At 45.0% G+C, this 25153-nt stretch overlaps 1 protein-coding gene across 3 annotated transcripts in view; it reads right to left on the reverse strand.

Annotated features, from left to right (window-relative positions):
• Positions 1-20012: 20012 nt before the first annotated feature.
• The window catches only part of RNGTT (RNA guanylyltransferase and 5'-phosphatase), a 182576-nt gene continuing 177435 nt past the window's right edge, over positions 20013-25153 (reverse strand). For all 3 annotated transcript variants that reach the window (XM_065059622.1, XM_065059625.1, XM_065059624.1), the window contains one exon: positions 20013-22619. In XM_065059622.1, coding sequence (XP_064915694.1) covers positions 22456-22619 — 164 coding nt within the window. In that variant the 3' untranslated portion in view covers positions 20013-22455. The remainder of the gene's footprint in view (positions 22620-25153) is intronic.

Raw genomic sequence — 25153 nt, forward strand, 5'->3', positions numbered from 1 at the left:
CCCAGCAGTGCAAGCTGCTGTGTGAGAAAAGGCTGTGGCCATAGAGGGGGTGTCCCCACAATGCCAGCCAGGGATAGCAAGGGGAGGGAAGTTATCTTACATTCCTGTTTCCTTGCCCAAGCAAGCTCAGGCAACCTTCTGTGAAAGGCCAGCTTCCCCAGAGACCCCAGGACATGGCAGGTATGGGCAGATGCCTCCAGAAGGTCAGTTCATGATGAGCCAAGGGTGTCCACCACCGGCACCGGGGGGTCATGCATGCTTCCTGCTTCACTAGGCAGTTTTTGGCCTGGCAGCAAGGGCGAGATTTCATCTTGAAATGCTCGCAGGCAATCTGGGTGCCTTTGAGTTGGGAGTTCTGGTTGACAACAGGTTGACCATGAGTCAACAATGTGCCCTTGTGGCCAAGAAGGTCAACAGTATCCTGGAGTACATTAAGAAGAGTGTGACAAGCAGGTAAGGGAGGTTATCCTTGCCCTCTACTCTGCCCTCGTGAGGACACATCTAGAGTACTGTGTCCAGTTCTGGGCTCCCCAGTTTAAAAAGGTTAAGGAACTACTTAGAGGGAGTCTAGTGGCAGGCTACAAAGATGATTAGGGGCCTAGAGCACCTTTCTTATGAAGAGAGGCTGAGAGAGCTGGATCTGTTCAGCCCTGAGAAGAGAAGGCTGAGAGGGGATCTCATCAATGTTTATAAACATCTCAAGGGTGGATGTCAAGAGGATGAGACCAGGCTCCTTTCAGTGGTACTGAACAATAGGAAGAGGGGCAACGAGCACAGACTGCAGCACAGGAGGTTCCATCTGAATATGAGGAAAAACTTCTTTACTTTGAGGGTGCCAGAGCACTGGAACAGGCTGCCCAGAGAGGTTGTGGAGTCTCCTTCTGTGGAGACATTCAACACCCACAGAATCACAGAATCACAGAATCACAGAATCACAGAATCACAGAATCGACTGGGTTGGAAAAGACCTCAGAGATCATCGAGTCCAACCCTTGGTCCAACTCTAGTCTGTTTACTAGATCATGGCACTAAGTGCTATGTCCAATCTCAGTTTAAAATCCTCTAGGGACGGCAAGTCCACTACCTCCCTGGGCAGACCATTCCAATGCCTGACCACTCTCTCTGTAAAGAATTTCTTTCTAATATCCAGCCTAAATTTCCCCTGGTAGAGTTTAAGCCCATGCCCCCTTGTCCTATTGCCAAATGCCTGGTAGAAGAGACCAATCCCCACCTGGCTATAACTTCCCTTCAGGTAGTTATAGAGAGTGATGAGGTCACCTCTAAGCCTCCTCTTCTCTAGACTAAACAACCCCAGCTCCCTCAGCCTCTCCCCATAGGTCTTATGTTCAAGTCCCTTCACCAGTCGTGTTGCTCTTCTCTGGACCCGCTCCAGCACTTCAGTGTCTTTCCTGAACTGAGGGGCCCAGAACTGAACACAATACTCCAGGTGTGGCCTCACCAATGCAGAGTACAGGGGAAGGATCACTTCCCTTGTCCTGCTGACCACGCTATTTTTGATACAGGACAGGATACCGTTGGCCTTCTTGGCCACCTGGGCACACTGTTGGCTCATGTTGAGCTTCCTGTCAATTAGTACCCCCAGGTCCCTTTCTGTATGACTGCTCTCCAGCCACTCTGCACCCAGCCTGTAGCGCTGCAGGGGGTTGTTGTGACCAAAGTGCAGCATCCGGCATTTGGCCTTATTGAACTTCATCCCATTGGAATCAGCTCATTTTTCCAGTCTATCCAGATCCCTCTGCAGAGCCCTCCTGCCTTCCAGCAGGTCGACACTCCGTCCCAACTTAGTGTCATCAGCAAATTTGCTGATGATGGTCTCAATCCCCTCACCTAAATCGTCAATAAAGATGTTAAACAGGACTGGGCCCAACACTGACCCCTGGGGAACACCACTAGTGACTGGCAGCCAGCTGGATGCAGCCCCATTCACCAGCACTCTCTGGGCCCGGCCCTCCAGCCAGTTCTTAACCCAGCGTAGAGTACACTTGTTCAAGCCATGGGCTACCAGCTTTTGCAAGAGTATATTATGGGAGACAGTGTCAAAGGCCTTGCTGAAGTCCAGATAGATCACATCCACGGCTTTCCCCTCATCCACCAGCTGGGTCACCTGATCATAAAAGGAGATCAGGTTGGTCAGACAGGACCTGCCCCTCCTAAACCCATACTGGCTGGATCTGATCCGTTGTCCATCCTGAAGGTGCTGTGTGATTCCATTCAGGATGATCTGCTCCATAACCCTGCCAGGCACCGAGGTCAGGCTGACAGGCCTGTAGTTGCCAGGGTCAGCTCTGCAGCCCTTTTTGTGGACTGGGGTAACATTGGCCAATTTCCAATCATATGGGACCTCCCCAGTGAGCCAGGACTGTTGGAAGATGATGGAGAGCGGCTTGGCAAGTTCTTCTGCTAGCTCCCTCATCACCCTAGGATGGATCCCATCTGGTCCCATAGACTTGTGAGGATCCAGATGGCTCAGTAAATCACCAACTATTTCCTCCTGGAATACAAGGGGCCTATTTGGCTTCCTATCTCTGTCAACCACCTCCAGAGATGAGTTGTCCTGAGGGCCACCTGTCTTACTGGACACATTCCTGTGTGATCTGTTTTAGGTGAACCTGCTTTAGCAGGTGGGTTGGACTAGATGATCTCCAGAGGCCCCTTCCAACCCCAACCATTCTGTGATTCTGTGATGTCACAGTAGATCAGAAGAGTCATGCTAAGGGAAACATGGAGGTTTGCTGGTTGTGCCTGCACTTCACTGTCCTCTTCCATGAGCAGCACTGACTTATCTTCAGCGAAACACTCGATCATACCTTTGCAGAAAAGCTTTGTGGTGTCTTGTGAGCACCTCCAGCACTCACAACGGCAGTGACCTCACCTCAAACTTTGTGCTGTCACCAACAACACTCCATGTCCGTGCCTGGTGGCATGCCTGGAGGAGGCTGGTGTTCAGCTATCAGTTGCACTGCACAGGCTTCCTTGCACATGTGCTGAGAGGAACTGAATTTACTGTGTACACGAGCAACAGTAGCGTCCCCTTTGCCAGGGGGCCTCAGGGTGTGATCAATGACAATAATCACATTTCAGGCCTTTGGGGTAATGCAAGCAGCCAGTCACAATTACACAAGCAAGAATAGCGAGAAGGATGTTGCCACAAATGATTAACGGCAGGTGGGGTGGCTAGTGAGATACAAGAGCGACAGTCAAGTGCCAAGATGACTGCCTGTGTGCCTCCATAAGGCAGGGTCCAGAGCCAGCATACGGCCAGCCAGCCCCAGCTTGCCCTCCCTGCCCTGCCCAGTGTAAAGCACAGCAGAGGTACATAGGCAACCCACTGTACCTCAAAAGACAGTTTGTACTGCCCAATTTTGCTTGCTCTTAATCTCTGATGACACACGGAGCTGCTGGGATGTTTGCTCACAATTCAGAAATCGAGATACAGGAATGGTTGTTCCTTCACCAGGGATGTGGAGTGACTGCAGAGCCAAAGGAGAGCATAGAAACTAGGGAATGGCTGAAGGATGAGCTGCAAGGTGAATTTCTTTGGGGTGAGCTGTCATTGATTCTGGTGGAATCAGACTGGGTTTCTTTTTCAGGTTAAATTAGAGATATCCAAAGCATGACATGTACTACAAAGCATACCAGGGGGTATTTCTGCTGCATGCACAAATCCAAATAAATGCATCTCTAAGGACAGCTGCTCTGTAAGAACTGTCACCGTTGCCTCAGTCTTACTCACTGACACCCTGAAAAGAAGAAACCTCAAGAAAATTCTTCTTTGTAATGCTTTCCAGAAGTTTCAGAAAAGAAGAGGCTGAAAATAGTGCACAAAATGCAAGTGAAAAGAGGAAATTTGGAATAACAGACTTATTACAGATATACTGCTACACTGACATACCATTTTGCTTTTTATATATGAATACAAGCTTGTGTGCATGCAGACACACATACGCACACATAAAATGGATTAGATTCGTTCTGAAGCATTTGACAACAGCAGCTAAGCTTTTTACAAGTCAGAGGCAGCCATATTCCCTTCAGAAATCATCTGGTGGGAAAATATCAAAAGCAGAATGTGCAGGCTTTTAAAGAAATGTGTAGGAGCAAAACAAGCTTATTTCTGTTTTAATCCAAACTGAATCATATGTCTTATGTCAAAGCTATAAAAAACAAGGAAGGTAGAAGAGGTAATTCTTGTACTCTAAACTTTTTTTTTTTTAATCTTTTGTAAAATTATTTCCTTCTCTTTACATAAAAGAAACAAAAAAAATGTCAATTCCTAGCAAGGTAATTTAATCTCTTTCCTATTATTAAGAAGAAACTAAGGAGACACATCCTGTCTTGATGTGGTCTGTTACAGCTTCTCAGGCTTCAAAGGAACTAGGACAGTTTCCAACAATGGAGGACATGATCCTCAGATCTTTAGTAAGTGAAAAAGCATCCTGTCTGAAACTATTTGGGAGAGGACGCTTCTCCGGAGACAGCTAATAAAATACATTCAATGCTCTGTAAAGGAGATCAGTTGATCCTGAGTGTAAGGCCGCTGCCGTTCACTGCCCGGAGGAAGAAACGCGGCAGTCCCTGGCCCTTTTCCCAAGACCCAGCGGAATGGCATGTGGGTTGCATGAGTTGTTGGGCTGGTAGCAGCCACCATCTGTCCTGTTGGCCACTTCTGCCATTATGTAATGGCCCAGATCTGGTCAAATGACCAGGAGGCCCTGGAGGAGGAGGGCTCCCAGGTGGCAGTCTGCTGCCACTGGGATGCTGCCACTGCTCCCTCCCCAGGTCTGGGGAGCGTGGGGGAAGGACAGTGTCCAGAACTGGGCTGCATGATGTCCTTAGGTACCAGGAGCCTGCTTCCTCCTTCTGTTTTCCACAGGGACCTCAGATCCTGCCAGAGCATGGGCTGTACACCTGACTTCGGCTCTGCAAAATACTCTGAGCCCAGCAGTTCTGAGAACACACTCTGCAAGCTTATACTGTTTGGTTGGGCTTAACATGTGTCACGCAATGGAACAGGAAATGCTCCCTGCTCTTCCCTGAGAAGGAAAAGACGCCTGGAGTCTGCCTTGCCAGGACAGCCAGACACCACACAATTGAGCATGAAATTGGGCTAGAACATGAGGAGGATAAAAGATTTTTAAAGTCTTTATGGAAGCTGAAAATCTTCCAGGAGCCTTGGAGCCATATTCAGACAAATTACCTTCTACGCTTATGCACCAAAAGGGCAATGTCTAGTCCAGAGAGGATTTAGAGTGTAGGAATTAGGATCCTGAGGACATGAAGACCCCACAGATATTACAGACAGCTTCAGTGCCCCCACAGGAGGCTGAAAAGCCCCTGCTCTCCAGCCAGGAGACACATCTATTCAAACAAGAGTAAACTCCCAACACCACACCTTGTTGCTTGGTCAGTAGTTGCACTGGTACATGAGACAGGACCTACAATCTCTCCCTCCATTGCAGGAAACCAGGGTGAATCCAGTGATGTCTTTTGATGTGGTGTGATGGCAGATGAGAGCAACTGCCAAAGAAGCAGGTCATGTCATTTCAGTGGCACCACTGTTTTTTACCTAGACATCTTTTCCTCTCCTCATCTCCTCTCCTGTGCTCTCCTCTCCCTGACAACTCTTGACAGCATGGCTTCTGTCCATGGATCCAGAGCCATGATGGGAGCACCTATATGCAAGATCAGAAATTAATAAAATAATTAAAAAATCCCAATGGTTCTTGCAATTACCTCTTCCATTTTCTTGCTTTGTCATTCCCCACACTCTTGGGTTCTGCAGCAATAGCAGCAGCAGAATTGAAGAGTGAGCAGAATAATACTATGAAGTTCAGGTTATCTTTGGAAAATCTTCCCAGAACAGCCTGAAGTGGCCACATGATTTTAAAGAAAGTGAAGGGATGTCACCTTCACTCCAAGGCCGAGACTAATTACTGGGCTGGATTCATTAACCCCATCAGAGCTGCACAGGTCTCCAAACATCCCGCTCCTTTCAGGAACATTAAAATAACACCAGATGAATACAAAAACTATCATCACCCCAAGCCATGTTCATCCAGTTCTGGGAAACTGTTCTGTGCCTTTGCACTAATTATGCTGGCTTCTTACACAACCAAAATAGCCTTTATTGAAGTGATTTAACCAGGTTCATAACAAATGAAAGATCATTTGGCAGACCACAAGACCATATAACATCACTGCCATAAGGAGGAAGACATTTCTGAGCTGCTGTCTATGTATTTATTTTCTGCATATGGAATCAGTCATTTTGTATGCCTGATAAAATCAAGGACAATTAAACTAAATTGAGCTTTAATTTCAGATTGAGGCATAAGTCTATGGCTGAGCATTTCTTCCTGCAATGTCTGGAATTACTAACCAGTAGCACAGGCTAAGCTCAAATATCAGACAAGGTGGGAACAAGTTCATTGCTCATCAAAAAGCGGACAATGATAAAGGTGCTGGAATGCTCTCCATTACTCTCAGAAGAGTTCAAAGTCTGTATTGCAGTCCAGAATATACTTAGGATGAGAAGCAAGACAATAAATAAATGTTTCAGAAGTTGGGGAGGGATAGGACAAGGTCAAGCAGAAATGACCCAGCTAATGAGGAATCCTACCATTCTGTGCAAGAGGATAAATGAGCCCCATCAAGGGCTGAGTCCTCAGAATTCATGAGCAGCAGCACTCGCTGTGCTCCCAGCTTCCTGCACACTCAACATCGCCACTCTGAGCTGCGCCACTAAAGATCTGTGGAGAAATTACCCTTTATTTGCAAACACATAACTGCAACAATTATTTTTAATCCAGTCTCAAATCTAACTTTCATATCTTAAAAAAAAACCCTGAAAATATCTTCCTCTGCTTTTTGTAATGACTAACAAATCTGGCTGTTGCAGGATCTGGCTCTTCTTCTCCGAGTGGCTGGTGCTTCACTGTGAACTGACTGGACGATCGATTCTCCCTACAAAGTTTACACATGCTGCAAACATTATTTTTGTCCCACACTAGCTCTCAGTTTGAATCCAATTCTGAAAGGTCCCTGCTCCTGTGTATTTGATAGCAGGTCTGAGCTGGTTGCTAACCTTGCACAGAGTGCCGTGTCTGGGTTATTTTGATCATGTTCTTGCTTCCCAAATCCTCAGTTGACCTATGAGAAGAACAAAGCTTTTCCAAGCTGAGCAGATGGCTTGCAAGAAGATACTTGTTCAGGAAGGGCAGGCTGTGCTAATGACTTTTCCAAAGTCCCACTGTCCCCTTGCCAACAATGTCCTTTCCAGAAAGTGAATCCTGTGGCAAAATAGCAAGGAAAGATGGTTTTAACAACACAGCGCTATCCTTGGTCAGTGTGAAAAGGTTTTAAAATCTTTATGGCCATACAAATGCTGATCAAGCTGAGTTTTCTAGAGGTTCTGGACAGCTGAAGTCCTACAGAAGGGGGCTGACTTACATTTTCTGGAAAACCCAAGTCAGTTGAGGATAAAGATTCTAAATGAATAATTTAATGAGAGACCATACAGAGTCATAAAAGGATTTTGATTCCATCCAAACCTCCTCTTATCACAGGAAGCTACAGAGTAGATTATTACACAGCTTAGGGGAAAAAAATAATGTATCAAACTCTTTATTAAGTCCTCCTGTTCCTCATTTGTGAAAAATCCATCCAGCTCACTGTCTAAGACACATTGGCTAGCCTCTCAGCAAGTTGCTATTCAAATCCTCCCATTCAGTGACAGCTGTATTACAGCAGAGGAGGTGTTAGATGTCTTACTGGAGTTTTGCAGAGAAGCTTACACAGGGATCCGCGAGTCCTACCATTTTCCCCTCTAATGAACATCCATGTCTAGAACAATAAAATCTCCTCATTACTGATCACTTTGAAAGAAAAATCAGCTATTAAGATGATGAAGATACAGCTCGGGTACAGTAAAACCTTCTAATGTCTATTTCCATTTAACTTTGAAATGCAGACTCCTACACAGAAGCAACCAAACGCCCTGGCTTAACCTCTTACATAGTTATCAAATGAAAAAGGAAGAACAGTGAGAAATTCAGCAAATCAAAGGCTTCGCAAGAGGGTTCAGGAGCTTCAAAACAACCTCTTCTCACATGCAATACTTGTGTGAGAGAACAGGAGGGAAGAAATAGTTCGTTCAGATCTTCAGTGACTTTAGGACTTGCTCCTATCAGTTTCCAACAGCTTCTTCTGATATAACAAAATTTGATCCACTTCATAGGTGTGAATTATTACCAGTCCTGTTTACAGCACAGAGTGCCAAGCAAAAAACTTCCCTACCCAGAGATCACCTTCCTGTCTCAGTCTGCAGTAACCAAAATTACCAACTCAAACTAAATCTCTTGAGAACAGGAATATATTTTTTTTTCCTATTACCAATTTTTAAAGGCAACAGGAATGTTATTTGAATGATTAGCTGTCCAGGTGCACTAGAGAACAGAATATAAATAGGATTCACTTGCAAAATGGAGGTAGAACCAGATACATGGAATATGCCAAAAGAGAGTGTAACTATGCTCTGTTTTTAAAGAGTGACAAAACCATGCCAGTGAAATTTATAAGCCAAGTGTCACAGAAATTTGCAATTTGGTAAAGTTGTCAAAAATATTAAATTATACAGTATGCACAGATGTGGTTGAGAAATTACCCAAAGATTTGTTTAAGAAACATCAAAGTGGTTAACTTCAATCACATTTTGCCTGGGCTTGTATTCTCTTGCGTTTTCAGCAAGTTTAGGGAATTAGCAATGGTACTGGCAAACGTTTATTCAGATAAGTCAGACTGCAGTCATCCTAGTTAGAGCATGAAGACTCACTCCCTGGATTCCAGTTTACGCACAGTTCTGTCTACTACCCACCAGCATTTTGGAACAGAGCACTGTGCACTGAGAAAGCTACAGCAATACAAAACAGAAGCCTTCATATCCAACCGCATGGATGTTACGAAGCTGAATTCCTGTTTATCCAGGGAAGTAGAGGAGGAATCAAACAAATCTAGACCAGCTCTTCTGGATGTCCCTCTAATCCTATCTGGAATATACGACACCTAGGACTTCGTTGAATGATCTTCCTTTCAACAGGACCCTCCACAGCCACCTCCCTTGTGACAGCTTTCCTTACTTCAGGTCATTAGAGCCCTAGTGCAAAATGTGGCAAAAGAAGGTCTCACCTTCACTGTGTTTTGATTTTGGATACTTTGGTATATGTGGAGTAAACGAATTTTCCTCAATACTGAGCAAACCAGAAATAGGCAGCCTTTGTGAGCCACCAGAAGTTTCGAGTTCCTACTTGGGAAAGGCAGCCATGGCAATGATCTAGGCATCACAGATAGGAACAAATGAGGCTGAGTTCCTATTTGGGAAATTACAGTGTTTTAAACAGAAGGCTGAGAATTGAGATATTTTTGTAAAATCATCTTCTAATTACTCCAAGCTCTATGCATTTGTGTGTCCTTCAGTCCTTGTGTCCTTGGGAAAATGCAGGAGAAGATTTTGGGTTTTCATGGAAGGGAATCTTGTGCTTTGTCACAGGCACATGTTTCAGCAGAGAGGAGCTATAGGTTTTACCATGGGAATGGCATTACATGTAGTAACTCCTCTGGTCTTCCATCCTCATTTGCTATTCACGACAAGGACCATCTCATGGGAGTGTATTCCAATACCCGTGGCTCTGAGTACCTTTGTGACCCCAGGATGGAGGGTACTCTAGAAGCACAGAATTTTATTTTAGGTATTATTGCCAACGAATGCATTTGTGACACCAATTAAAAATCTCTGAAGGATCATTGCCTTGGAGTATTTTGAGCCGTGATGGACATTAACTATGAGCTTGTAGAGATGCTGCCTCTCAGATTTAATCTGTATGTGCACATGCAGCATGTGCTGCTGTCCCTGACACTGCACAACAGCCCTTCATTTATGTTGGAAAGTAATTGTGGTATTCTGAATGATGATTTGTTGACTGGTTAATGGCTGTCACTGAACATACTGTATATATGTTAGCTGTCCTGGTTTAATGAGGAACAGAACTCTTTAACATTCCTCTTCTGCCATTTTTTCTTTTTAATATGCAATTAAAAAATGACAAATGCAACCCTCAGAAAGGGTTGGACTAGACAATCTCTAGAGGTCTCTTCCAGCCCCAGCTATTCTGTGACTCTGTGAAAATATCCGCGGGTCTTTAAACAGCATTAGGGGGGTTATTATCACCTGTGCAGGAACAGCGAGCTGAGTCACCAACACCGCTGGCAACACAAACAAGTGGTAGGGAGGTGGTTTTATCTCATTATTCAGTTCATTACAAAACGTGAATGTCAGAGCTCACTGAGCACTATTTCATACAGTTGTTTTGTCCACTAAACTAGTTAAAATTTCTCCTGAAAAGCAGGTATCAAAAGCCATTATCTGACTACATTTCAGCTGATCCCCAGTCTTTCCGAGCCTCACTCAACACCAGCACACTGAATGTGCTTCTCTGTAAAGGACTGAAAGTAAATTCCGTATTGCCATCAAAAAGTGCACAAAGCTAAGGCTGAGGTACGTGCAGCTCTGTGCTGCCAGTTCAGCCCTGGGCAGTGTGTGTGCCCACTGCCCCCTCCAGCCCTTGGACTTGTGCCACTTGCCACAGCAGCAGTGGTGGTACAAGCTGTGGTCTGCATCCTTAAGTCTAGGTTTGGTGTTTCGGTTGCCACGGCTGATGCATGGCATCCTCCTGCTCCATTAAAAAAAAAAAAAAAAGTCCCACTCTTCCCTATTGTTTTCCACCTGGGACACGGCAACCCTGGCTGTGCATACAGTCTGGGGGATGAGATGCTGGAGAGCAGCTCTGCAGAGATGGATCCGGGGGTTCTGGTCGATGGCTCATGTTCAGCTTGCCAACAGTGTCCCTGGCAGCCAAGAGGGCAACTATGTCCTGGGTGCATCCAGCACAGCATTGCCAGCCGGGCAGGGAGGTGATTGTCCCGCTCTGCTCCGCACTGGTGCGGCCTCACCTGGAGCACTGGGTGCAGTTCTGGGCAACACAGGATAAAAAGGATATAAAGCTACTGGAGAGTGTCCAGAAGAGGACTGTGAAGTTGCTGAAGGGTTTAGAGAGGAAGCCATACGAGGAGTGGCTAAAGACACTCTGTTCATTCAGCGTGGGGGAGACTGAGGGGAGGCCTCATGGCGGCTACAGCTTTCTCACAAGGGGAGCAGAAGGGGCGGGCGTCTAACTCTTCTCTTTAGTGACCAGTTACAGAACCCAAGGGAATGGCAGGAAGATGTGCCAGGGGAGGTTTAGGTTGGACATGAGGAAAATGTTCTTCACCCAGAGGGTGCTGGAGCACTGGAACAGGGTCCCCAGGGAGGTGTCACAGCCCCAAGCCTGACAGTGTTCAAGAAGAGACTGGACAACACCCTCAGACACACGATGTGAACTGTGGGGTTGTCATACGCAGGGACAGGAGTTGGACTTGATGATCCTTGTGGGTCCCTTCCAACTCAGGACATTCTATGATTCTGTGATTCACGAGGACCACTTCTGTTAGTTAAGAGAAGAGTGGTCTGTGATACACACACTCCGAACAAAGCCTTCTATTATATCTATTAAACAAAATTGCTGGTGTCGGATTCGAAATGCCTTGGCCGGCATCCCATAGCCTAATAGAATACGTGCAATCTTGTGTTGTAAGCCGCCTCTAGCTGGGGCCGTAGCACTGATCGCTTGCCTGAATGTCAGAATGAATCTTTCCACTAAACTACCTGCAGCTGGGTAGCAGGGAGATGATGTGACATGTCTGATACCATTTCTTTTAACAAACAACAGGCACTCTTTGGATGTGAATTGAGTTCCATTGTCACTTTGAATCTGTCCAGGAACTTGAAAACAAGGGTCTTAACACTTCTAGTATCTGTACTGAAGTAATTTACACAGGGTATTGCAAGGCATTTTCAAGGCACATCTACCAACGCTGAAGAAAATACAACTTACGAAAAGTACAGGAAAGTTTTTCTGGATTCTACCTGCTATGAGGCAGCTGACTGTTGCCACTGAAGCGTAGATGGTGTTTGTGGATAATTTTGACATTTCATTGCCATTATCAACTATTATTTACCCCACAGGGTGTCTGGCCTGAATTTAGTTAGCAAACAGGTCCCACGTGCTTTTTGCAGCACAAAGGACACATGATTTGCAAGAAAAAATCATTCCATGGCCACTTTGAAATTTAAGTTACCAGCTCTTTTCAAATAAGGGAAGCTGGAAGGAGTTGTTTGGATGCGTGGCTCTGCCCACCCATTGCCACAGCACTCCCTTCATCGTGAGCTTTGCCCTGTGCCATGGTGTGTCCCCGGCAGCAGGTCTAGAGGACAGACAAGCAGTGTTTCCCTTGCCATGTCTTCCTGCAACCAGACGGCAGGCATGACAAATATCCTGCTTGTGAATAAATCCATTGCTATAAATGGGCTGCAAACATTCACCTTTGTGGGGGTATGGAATGACCTGCAACCAGTCATTCTCTGTAAAGCCCACGTGACTGCTAGCCTCTCCGGAAAATTGTTATGCTCAAAATGATGGTGAGAACGTAGGTTTAGCATAAGGCCAGCAAAGCTTTCACTGTGATGAGCCATTATGCTGAATCTGCCCACTTCTCCTCTGCAGGCTGGGAAATGCAGCACCAAGGAGCTTTGCAAGAGGTGACGACCTCTTCAGCTGTCAGTCCAGTGGCTTTAGCAAAAGAGTTAACGCACTGGAGGGGGATAAAGGACTAACACCAGTTCACTTGGGGAATGAAGCCCTGCTGCTTTGAGCGGGGAGGAATCCATAGTAAGAAATGACTTTTGGAGAAATAAGCATAATTGTGAGACTTTTTGTAGTTGTAATGCCTCATGGATAGATTTGCATTTGCATATCACACAGTAACCAGTCCCTCATGCATCATTTAAACTCTCTCCACACAGGCAACACTCTGTCAGTTTCCATAACCCAGCTGCCTGTACAGAAATTGTTCTGTTTTCCCTCCTGAAACTGTGTGTAAAAGTAGAAATGTTCTGCTCTCACAACTGGCTTTAGGGAATGAGTATTTTTGTCAAATGTCCACAAATTCAGAAAATATTTTGCCTACTGATTTAACAGGAGCTGCTACGTAACACAGTAAATCTTGCATTTCATACTTAACGAGAGCTGTTCTTTTTTTCCTCTCTGCAGCTACCATTAGCAAATATTCCAGGCTTTTGATCTCTGCCCCACAGTCCTCAGCAAAGACACAAACTTAGTTGCTTAACTCTTTTCTCCGTCAATACAATGAGGGGTCCCAGTGTCACAGGCTGATGTTCTTACTCCATTTCTGCAACCCTCATCATCACTCCCTGTTCCTCCACAGTTCACGGCCAGCACATATTGTCTGTCTGTAATTGTTTGTAAAGCATCAGGAAGCCTCAGTGACACAGGCAGACTCCAAAAGGACAACAGTTATTATACACAAATATACAAGGCTTTAGTACTTGTGCATCTACTTTGCATCAAGGGTTTTGTGGCTCCTGTAAATTGAAAAGATGCAAGAGTTCCAGGAGCTAATAACTACAGAGTTATAGCCAACAGTGACCTGCTTTTGCTTCACACCTATGTGTCTGCGCATTTGTTACTGATGGACTGTTGGCCCAATTCCACTGGTCAGGATGGCTCAGTCACACACTTTGCCTCTCATTGGAGCCTCCCTTGTTGCCCTGGGATCAACTTGCCTTCCCTGCTGATTAAGTGGGGCCCTCGAGGGAAAACAAAAGGGGTGTTTTACTAGCCCATCAGAGCAAAGCATCCCCTTCAGACCACTACTCTCTTCTGTAAAGCTTTGAGCCCTGGTCTGGAGGAGTGAAGAGCATCACCAAGCTGTGTGGTCAAAAGCTGTGCAGTGGAGACACACACGCAAGCCCGTCCATGGCCTAATGTCTCAGCTCCCTTCCATGGGACAATGCTCTTGTAAGGCCACGCTGGAAACAGCCAAGCTTAGAGGGGGAGATTGCTTAGGGGGAAAGGCCGTATCCAGGCTCTCCAGCCCTTGCAGAGCCCTGAGTTCATTGTCATCCTCGGCACGATTACACACGGTTAGGCTGGAAGCCCCCCAGGAAAGGGAGGTGGTGAGCTGCCCATGTGCACTGCAGGGCTGCAGGAGCAGTACCTGCCTCTGCACCCTCCTGCCGGGGCCGGGGGTTTAGGGAACACGCAGCAAGGCCTTTCCTGCAGAGCCAGCGGCACAACCCTGGCCACAGGATAGAAGGGTCGATAACAGTTTCAAGATACTTTTTTACTCTTTCAGTTACTAATGCTGGAGGGGATTAGTCTGGATGAATATCCCAAAAGGATCATTTGAGATATTTGAAGAAAGGAGGGTGCAACACCAGCGTTTTCCCTAACACAGCTGCACAGGGAGGCTGAACAGCGCAGGGAGGGAGAGCCCAGTGCCACCTCTGATAGGAGCACCAGGCTCAGCAAATGGAATTCACCATCCTCATTTACCTACACGCACTTTTGAAAAATGGCTTAGCTATGAGACCAGAACCAAAGGAGGTTGTGTTTTTCTGCTTGGTAATCGTAGGAGAAAGCAAACGGCCAGCTGCTAGTCAAAATGGCTGGTAATGGCTCCCCTCAGTCTCTCAGGGATAAAACACGCAGCTTTGATGCGAGCAGCAACTGGTGAAAAGCACAAAGCCAAACACGACTGCTTCCAAACTTCAGCATTTGCCTGCCACACATCATTTTTGCAGAATACCAGCGGGTGGGTCACTCACATGGGTAAGTATTACCTGACAGCAGAATTATCATTGATTTCATACAATTGATTTCTCATCCCAACAGTAACATACTAAATCTTTTCTTTTAAAAGAACAAACTGTCATGGCAGGAGAAAGTAAATTATTCCAGGAGCCCACTGCTTTAAATACCAGAAAATCTTTTGGAGATGTGAGTTTTTCACTGCCTGATGGAGAAAAGGGACTTTTCTGCTCCTTAATGCTTTCCAAACATATGAGTGGAGCCTTGACCCCTTCCCTCCTTCATGACCCCGTCTCCCTGTTCCAGGTACAAACAAAGGTAAGACACACTCTTTGTACTGACATCTGGATCAATTAGTTTATGTTGGCAGTGGGAATATAGGTTAATGCTCTTTCTGCTAGTGAGAGTCTGCTGTATTTCCCAATGAGGTGAAATCTCTGTTTAGCTGCAGAGATCTGTAGCTTCCGAACAGTTATTTTATGGGTCTCAAACCTCCATATTGTCAAACCAGAATTCTTCATTAAAAATATCTTGCATAAGATTGTCTATAAACTGAACCAAAGGAGAGGATTACAAATTCTAAAATACACAGTGAAATAGCACTGACTACCAAGCAAACCGACAGGGGGAATTCACACAAAGGTTGTTTTCCTATTCTTATCTTATCCCATTACAAGTCAGAGTTTTTGTTTACCCTGGAGAGAGACGCCTTTCTGGTTTTGCATGCCTGCTGTGCCACTCTGAATCTGTCCCCCCGAGCCCATACTGCCAGGGACCTCAGCAGACTCGCTTCTCTCACGGTCCACTTAAAAGGAAATATGTCGATGTTGGTGGCCCGTTTCTGTGGCTTCCTACTCTGGAGTTCATCAGAACAGTGTTTGACGGAGGCAGCTGTCTGGAATATTTTCTTTTACCTCTCCAGTCCATGAGTCTGCTCAGTTATTCAGCTTAAGTTAGCAAATACACTGGTAAAATGTGTGTATTTCTATTGGTAGGATATGAAGCAAGAGGCAAGTGGAGTGTCTAATGCCCTGGCCCCACTTGGCACCCTATTTGGAGCCCAATTTGTCCTACCGGGGTTTGCTGACGGGGTAGGGAGCAGGAAGGCCAAGGGCACAGCCGGCTGCTGCAGCACTAAAATCGGTAACCGGAGCTCTCTGGGCCCTCCAGCACCATGCATGGGTTGATACAGCACTGATGCACCTAACAGGGGCTCAAAGGCGTCCCCATGTTCCTGGGTTGTGACGCCAGGACGCAGCTCACACACCTGCTGCTCCCCACAATTTCGGAGTGCACACATTGCTGAGTGTCTAATTGTACCCCAGAGCTTTCCGAGCTCAGGAACAGCGTAACTGCTAGGAAAAGGGAAATGGCTCACCTGTTGCTCTGCTCTTTTAGGACTTCATCCCGTACACCTTGGCTGTTGGTCCTACCTCATTGCTGCTGCCCCCCTTGCGAGGAGCCCCTCTGGGACTCCTGGCTGAAGCGCAGGTCCTCGCCCCTCATGCCAGCCCTCTGCTCTCCCCAGTTGCCGTCATTTTTGTCTACGTAAAAAGCCATCTTCTTTCTCGGCATTGCTGACGTCTGCTCTCCCCTGGCCTTCCCACAAGAGTTCCCTATTCTGAGACCCACCTCACGGCCACTTTATTTCTTCGCTTCTTCTGCAGCACATGAGATGATACCAGTTCTGGCTGCCTTTCACGCCATTTCTTCCACAAAGACCAAACTTGTAGCATCAGTGGTGGAGTCCTCTGCACTCTTACCTACTCTCCAGTTGCTCTCATTGTAACACGATGCTGATTTTTGGGCCACAGAACAACTCAGCATCTCCCACACCCATGGCACAGTCTGCCCATGGGAGTCCATCCTCCTCTTCTTCAAACTTCCTCCTGTTAAACCACACTACCTTTTTGAACAGAATTTTTTTACCCTGCGGATTAAAGTTTCCCATCCCTTGATGATCAAATTAGTTCAGAAACTCTTTGAAGTATGTTCTGATAACAACAGAAGACTGTTCTTCTAATGTTACATACTCGGCATTTATACAGACCTATTTAATATGATAACCTTATCGCCTCCTCACATTAGAGGAAGTTCTGAGTAGAAGAGTTAATCAAAATTTAATTTTCTCAAATGAATGCTCCTGAACTCAATTTGTGTGCTTTCTGCTAGTCAAATAGACACAAAGATACTGAGGGAAGAGCAGGAGGGAGAAAGGGGACATGAACAGGATTTCTGATTAAATAAATTCCTATCATGAGAGTCGATTTGAATTGATTTTATTAGAAAAAGGTTTATTATTTTTACATCCAGTGTTTTCTAAGACAAGTGGAAATGGGTTGCACTTTCATTTTATTTGTTTGGGGTTTTTTTGCGACACGGGAAAAAACCATTATTGTTCCCTCGTCAAGTTCATTGAGTGTCTTCCACATTTTCACACTTCTGGATGCACCAACATCACTGGAAGCTTCTCATACTAGTGCCAATTACAACGTGCTCATGCACCCCCCTACTACTGACTATGGATTTAAATAAACCAGATTAAAATGAGCCCTGACTGCAAGAAAACTGTTTTGTAAATGGCTCCATCAACCTCCAGCCTCAGCGCTACAGATCTCTGCAGCTAAACAGAGATTTCACCTCATCGGGAAATACAGCAGACTCTCACTAGCAGAAAGAGCACTAACCTATATTCCCGCTGCCAACATAAACTAATTGATCCAGATGTCAGTGCAAAGAGTGTGTCTTACCTTTGTTTGTACCTGAAACAGGGAGACGGGGTCATGAAGGAGGGAAGGGGTCAAGGCTCCACTCATACGACAAATACTGCCACAGCTGGTAGGTGCTGCTTTGATTTCCCTGTGCAAGCATGACTGACGGGGCAGTACTGCCCCATCCATCGATTGGCACAGCCGGTATCATCCGCGGATGGAGTGCAGCACAGCCCGCAAGGAGCCCCAGGGGAGGGCCAGCCAGGGGCACAGGTTTCTCTGTCACAGAATCACAGAACCACAGAATGTCAGGAATTGGAAGGGACCTGTAAAGATCATCTAGTTCAATCCCCCCACTGATGAGGTTACACAGGAAGGCATCCAGGTAGGTTTTGAATGTCTCCAGAGAAGGAGACTCCACAATTCCCCTGGGCAGCCTGTTCCAGTGCTCTGGCACCCTCACTGAGAAGTTTCTTCTCATATTTAAGTGGAACCTCCTGTGTTCCAGTTTGTACCCACTGCCCCTTGTCCTATCGTTGGTTGTCACCGAGAAGAGCCTGGATGCATCCTTGTGACACTCACCCTTTACATATTTATAAACATTAATGAGGTCACCTCTCAGTCTCCTCCAAACTAAAGAGACCCAGCTCCCTCAGCCTTTCCTCATAAGGGAGATGCTCCACTCCCTTAATCACCTTTGTTGCCCTACGCTGGACTCTCTCCAGCAGTTCCCTGTCCTTCTGGAACTGAGGGGCCCAGAACTGGACACAATATTCCAGGTGTGGTCTCACCAGGGCAGAGTAGAGGGGAAGGAGAACTTCTCTTGACCTACTAACCACCTCCCTTCTAATACACCCCAGGATGCCATTGGCCTTCCTGGCCACAAGGGCACAGTGCTGGCTCATGGTCATCCTGCTGTCCACCAGGATCCCCAGGTCTCTTTCCCCTACACTGCTCTCTAATAGGTTGTTCCCCAACTTAAACTGGAACCTGGGGTTGTCTCACATGTGCCAGTGGGACAACTCAAAAAGCAGGTAGGTGGGCCTAATAGAGGAATGCAGGCTCGAGGAGCTGTGCCGTAAGCACAGATTGTAGACATTTGATGCTGGAAATAAAGGGATACAGGCGAAATCTAAGCCCTGTAGGGTTTGTGAACCCCGGAAGGTGCAGCAGTCCCCAGGCAAAGTGAGAGCAAACCTGGTGCCATTGCGCAGGGTGACAGAAGTGACATGACGAGATGTTTCAGCCAAATGTTACTCTCATGCAGGTTAACAGAACTGCTTGGATATAAGATTTGATTAGAAGTACAAAGGAAAGCAACATAAACTATGGAAAATAAATAGCTCTTGACCAACTAATTGTATACTTCTAATGAGATTTTGAGTTTAACTGACCACTGCAAGAATTTTGATGCTATGAAATTTACCCTCAATAAAAATATTTAACACTGTGCTCACAAAATCCTGATAGCACAGGATACACATCCTATCAACTGAAAAAGAATTGAGCGGGAACACTGAGGAGATGGACAGACATCTGCAGGAAACGCAGAAGGAATAAACTGGATTTCTGCTCTCATTCTCTCTGCTGACTACAGATGAATCCTAGGAAATTAGCCTGCTGTGCCGATGCCTTTGTGAATACTCTGAGGTCATAAGGTACAAACATGCATTACACATTATGCAAATATAAAGTCACACCTCTTAGGCACAAAACAGAGGAGCTGCTACGCTGAGGAGTGGGATCCTGAAGGGCTGCTCCAGCGAACAAGCGAGACAACACAAACTACACAGTGCAACGTGCTGGCCGGGTGCACCAACCTGCTTCCTTAACGTGTACGGAGGGGACGCTGGAGTAGGGGTCAGAGAAGTCATCGTACCTTCCCTGGTGTGCTCAACCACCAGATCTGGTTTGGCACTCACACTAGAAAAATCATAAATAGTTGAGAGAAGCACAACAAGAATTGCACACATAACAAGAACAGGACAGCAGCGGACACAGGATCTTAATTAGAAGGCTATTTTGAAAATTAAGACGGGCTTTTTAGTTCCTGAAAGATGCCCTCTGGGCAGCTGCAACCTGAAAAAGGAAACTGCCCCATTACACGTCCAGGAGTTGGTGCACTTAGGAGGGCTGCCAGCCTCAGGGTCACGCTGGGTGATAAACCAGCAGGGAAGAGCCACGCAGACCTCTTGCACAACTTCTCATGCAGCTGCACTTTGCACTGAATGGACAAGCTACGTAACGCTGGCCTGCCATAAAACACATACTTTAGGCACCATCTGTTTTCTTGCTGGTTCTAGTCACAGGAATAGCAAATAGTACTTAAAAACGGCATAAAGGATCATGGCCACCAATGGGCTGGGGGGGCTCATACCCAAGAGAGAAGCCACTGACCTCTGAAAAAAGCTGATAAATTTTCTTGCAGTACTGAACAGCAACACCACCACAGTATCTTTGTGCTTGCACTGGTACCAGGAAAGCACAGGCAACAAAAGTAAACACATCCTTAAGAAAAGCATTTTAAACCATCGACTTTTATTAAAATACTTAATACACAGTTTGTAGAGGAATGTAACATTTTCTGGAAACTGCACTGAAACCAAATTTTAATTATATATTTAACAAATGACAAAACGGTGGATGAATTCATGCTGTACACCGAAGAACAGACAAGTTAAGGGTTTTTTTTATCATTATTTTCCTGGCACAGACTCTTCTTTGCTTCTTAGCTTTAACCTCTTGAATATCTAGTAGCAGAGAAAGGAGGTTTGCATTTCTCACAGCATTAAACTCATCTTGTCCAAGTGAAATTCCTTTCTTTTTTCCATCAGGTTCTTCATTCAACCCTTCCCCAGTAGCTTCCTTTTCCAGAAAAGGAGAGGCGATTGACCTCTCTAAAAAGCTTCAGGTCATAGTGCAAGAAGAGTTTAACAATCAAATACGACCACGGAGCTCTAAACCTTCTCAGGGTCATTACTCTTTCAAAATATCTGTTTCAAGCCAAAAGTGGAAAAAAAGACACTGTCAAAATAGGAGGGAGGGCCACACCACATTGATGGGCTCAGTGGAATGCAGGTGGAAGACGGCCGGCGGTGCCGCAGCTCTGAAGGAGCAGGAAAACCCGAAGCTACGTCTGGTTGAAACACAAGATGTAAGGGCTGGGAAGGATGGAAATAACCTGGATAGGTCCTCACAAGAATGAAACGTCCTCACCTCCTGGAGAGGGCTGTAATCATCACACACATTGCGACTGCCGCAGAACCGTGAAGATCTGCGACAGAGCGTATGCCAAGGCGATCTCAGTGACGAGTATCATCGGGGGAAATTATACTGAGTGAAGAAATAACTGACTGTGTGTTTCAATGCAAGATGCACAGAGGCTGCATAGGTGTTCACATCAAATTCATAAGGCTCTTTTTAGGAGATAATTTTGCAACCTTGCATAGGTGATTTTATATCTTTTCTATAGATAATATGCAGAAACTATGTACAGTTGAAGAAAAGAAATTTGATCAACACATTTTTTCCCCCCAAGTTTTACCATAGTATAAAAAGTAACTTATGTAACTCCTTCAGTTCTCTAAAACACATATGGAATACTCTAGAAAAAGACGCTAGGAACACCATCTAAATGATGCCGTGTGCATTTATACAACAGGTTGAAACAACTAGAGAAGCCACCACAAAGCATAGTCCTAAAATTTCCATAAAAAAAAAAAAAAACCTGCAGGAGTCAATTTTGCTTACAAACATTAAAACTCATTTAAACAGAAATGCATTTTAGTTATAACAAATCAACGAGCTTCACTAATCAGATTGCTGAATCAACGGATGACTCACTAAGTCAACTACAGAAAGAGCCAATTCAATCCCTGCTTGATAAATGTACAGTAAACTTCAAAATCTGCATTTGGTTTCCAACTAATGCCAGCGCAGAACAACCCCTCCGTTGGACAACCAGCACGCAGCTCCCCAAAACTCACGTCAGGAAAATCTGCCAGTGTGCTCCGTGCTACCTCCTCTCTTACGCAGGAGTTTTCTGGCATTTCTTTTGCCCTTTTGTGCCTGGATCTAAGACATCATGATTAGCACTACTTATTACTCTTGCATATCACAGTGATGTGTACTTTTTAATCATATTTACAATGGTATCACTGTGGAGAACTAAGCCCTGTACTAGAAACGGTCCCTCAATAGAGACCTTAATACTAAGGATTTGGTGTATTCCTTATCTACAGACAAACTTTAAAAGGCAAAGCTAAAATCAGCCCACTATACATTTGTTGTGTTAGGTTCAAACAGGGGGAAAAAACAAACACCCAGCACATTTCCTTTCAAAGGGATGCTATGTACAAGAAGGATTCAGTTTTTTAATATTTCAACAACAAAAACCATCTAATTTTGAAATTAGTGAAATCTAAGGTGGCTTAGTTTTTAACCAACACAGAGCACAAACAACATTGCTGTTTGCTGTTAAATACAAGCCTTGGAAATGCAGGGAAACTAGGACCAATTATACCCTGGGTGACAAACTGCAACCAGTTAAACGATAAAAAAAACACTTCTGCTTTTTTTTTAAATACAGCCTCTAAAAAGTACAGCATCCCAATGTTTTCTCAGTTCCAGATTGCTGGCATTATAAATTAAAGGTGAAAAGAGATCCATATATAAACAAGGCAGCTTTCCATTGACTTCATTGTACTGTTCTTGTCTAAACCTTTGGAAATTTCATCTTCAAATACCATAAGGTAAGGTCGAATTTATCAGTTACAAAACAATGTCCATTTGTATGTGGAATTTAAAACAAAACAAAACTAAAAAGAACAACAAGAAACCCAAAACAAACTCAAAAAGCCACACCCAAGTATTTACAGCAATTCAGATTGCTTTTTTTCCAGCCTTCACACTTGCGTTCCACCTTCTGCAGAACTGTAAACACACTATGGGCTGCGAGCCAGGCCTTATGTTATGGTGCGTGGCCTTTTGGGCGGTGGGGGTGGCATGAGTTCGGTGTCAGGATCGAGGTGGTGTTTCCGCGTCTGTCCTTGAGAAGCTGCTGCGCATCTGTCAATGAACTCAAACAGCATCTCCTTCGTGACCGGGTTCTGGATGCTGTTGCATACAGCTGAGAACAAAGAACATATTCTTAAGTTACTAAGCCAATTGGTTGCAGTCAGTGCTTCAATAATTTCCTCCCCTCTTTGCAAAATAAATAACATAATTTATCTCAAGTATTCAGCCTTAAACATGGACTTCGAGAAGATGGTCATGTCAGGAGCCCAGTGCCTGTGCTTTACCTCCCAGAGAGCAGAGCGATATAAGGGACACAACCTCGTGGGCATCGCTTTTGCTAAAACCAGGAGAAGGCACGTGTGTAGAGTCTTGCATCTGGGCAGGAACAACCCCACATTCCAGTATAAGTTGGGGAACGACCTGTTGAGAGCAGTGTAGGGGAAAGGGACAACAGGATGACCATGAGCCAGAACTGTGCCCTTGTGCCCAGGAAGGCCAATGGCATCCTGGGGTGTATTAGAAGGGGGGTGGTTAGTAGATCGAGAGAGGTTCTCCTTCCCCTCTACTCTGCCCTGGTGAGACCACACCTGGAATATTGTGTCCAGTTCTGGGCCCCTCAGTTCCAGAAGGACAGGGAACTGCTGGAGAGAGTCCAGCGCAGGGCAACAAAGACGATTAAGGGAGTGGAGCATCTCCCTTATGAAGAAAGGCTGAGGGAGCTGGGGCTTTTTAGCTTGGAGGAGACTGAGGGTTGACCTCATTAATGTTTATGGATATGTAAAGGGTGAGTGCCATGAGGATGGAGCCAGGCTCTTCTCGGTGACAACCAATGATAGGACAAGGGGCAATGGATACAAACTGGAACACAGGAGGTTCCACTTAAATATGAGAAGAAACTTCTTCTCAGTGAGGGTGCCAGAGCACGGGAACAGGCTGCCTGGGGGGGTTGTGGAGTCTGTGTGTGTAGGCTTCAAGGGGCAACTCTAAAAACGACAAGAACTGACATCTTATCGGGGCAAGCAACAGCAATGAAGGCCTCGTGAGACATTTCTGAGACACAGTTTTAAAGCACTCACCAAATCCAAACAACTAGGAAGTAGACTGGCTTAATATTGAAAACATCCTAATTGAGGTAACTTTTTTTTTTTAACGCTAAGTGCTATAAATACTGTAAACCCACAGTGCACAGTGCTTTTTCGTTTTTTAACCCATCTACCTTAATGTAGCTGAAAGACGTGCACCCAGCGAGCTCCATGTCCAGCACACCGGAGCGTACGGTGGACCAAAGGCCATGGTGCTGCAGGGTGGCCAAGGCAGGCACGTACAAGTACTCTTGGATTACTTAACATGATTCCCCAGGTCACAGTTTGTAAATAATGCCCCAGAGGGTTTTATGGAACAAATAAAAAGGCTTAATTATCTTAAAACAAATGAAACGTGTTTAATACTTTTTCTATGTAACTTTTTACTCCTCCAAATCCTCCCGAGAGACTTAGGGAGGGTGGAGAAAATAAAGAGAAAGAAATGAAGTAGGAATTCTACGACTATCTTGGCAGAAAGTACAAAATGACTAGAGGATAATTTCTAGCATGTAAGGACTGACCACAGGATGGATGCAATTTCTATGCAAAACAATCTATTGACCCCCCTAGAGTACCAAACATTAAGACTCCTTAAAATGTACTTGCAATATAGCATTGTTATGAATACTAATGAACATATAATTTCCTGACTCTTAAGCCACTCCTTTCTTTCCTGCAGAACTCCAGAACCATTCAAAGCATTACTTTACAATTAATAAAACACCTTCCAAACAATTTTTTTTTTAAATTATCTTTTTATTATGGTGAAAAGGTTCTTTAAAAGTTGTACTGTATGTGACTTCAGCAGTTGGAAAGCATCATGATCATCAGCAGTTTAGGAATAGAATTTGTGCCACAAGGCAGCTGGAACAACTCAGTCTCAACTTTTAAGGGCTGTCCTAGCTTAATCACTCAAAAAGGCCTTCTCTTTCCAATTTGAAACCAAGCTGGAGACAGATACTTATTTTTTTTGCTGTTTCAAACATGGGGAAAAATAAATAGCATTTTTCATCAAGAGACATCAAATAGAGGAGGAAGGATCTAGAGAAGAGAACAATGGAAGTCTCAAATGAGAAAACACAACTTTTGGAGTTTTTGAAAAACGGTCAAAAGTGAAAAATTAAAGCCAAAAGAAAATTGCTGTTCTGAAAATTCCTATGGAAATTTGGAAATAGTTCTTACAAAACAGTTCTTCCTGTAGCATTTAATTTTCTTCTAAGTTTTATTTTTAGGAAGTTCATTATGTTTTGGCGAGGAGAAAAAGTCAAGAATAAAATAACTGCTCTACAAATGGAGAAAATGAGAAAAGTGCAGCTGCATACACTTTTAAGAACAAAGGAAAGAACAACATGCTGCCCCTCAAAGAAGATAATAATCCAAGGAAAACTAATGATTGAAACAATATGGTGAAACAGAGAAGAGTAATTTAGGTCACGGTGCCAAAGAGATGTCATTGTACTTATCTGACTTCCGTGGCCCATTCGTCTTTCCCAATAAGAGTGTTGAGTAAGTATTTCAGTTACATTCTGTGCTGGTTCCCTAAGGTGCCAACAGATTTGTCATC

This window comes from Columba livia, chromosome 3 (assembly GCF_036013475.1).
Source record: "Columba livia isolate bColLiv1 breed racing homer chromosome 3, bColLiv1.pat.W.v2, whole genome shotgun sequence".
Taxonomy (NCBI): Eukaryota; Metazoa; Chordata; class Aves; order Columbiformes; family Columbidae; genus Columba; species Columba livia.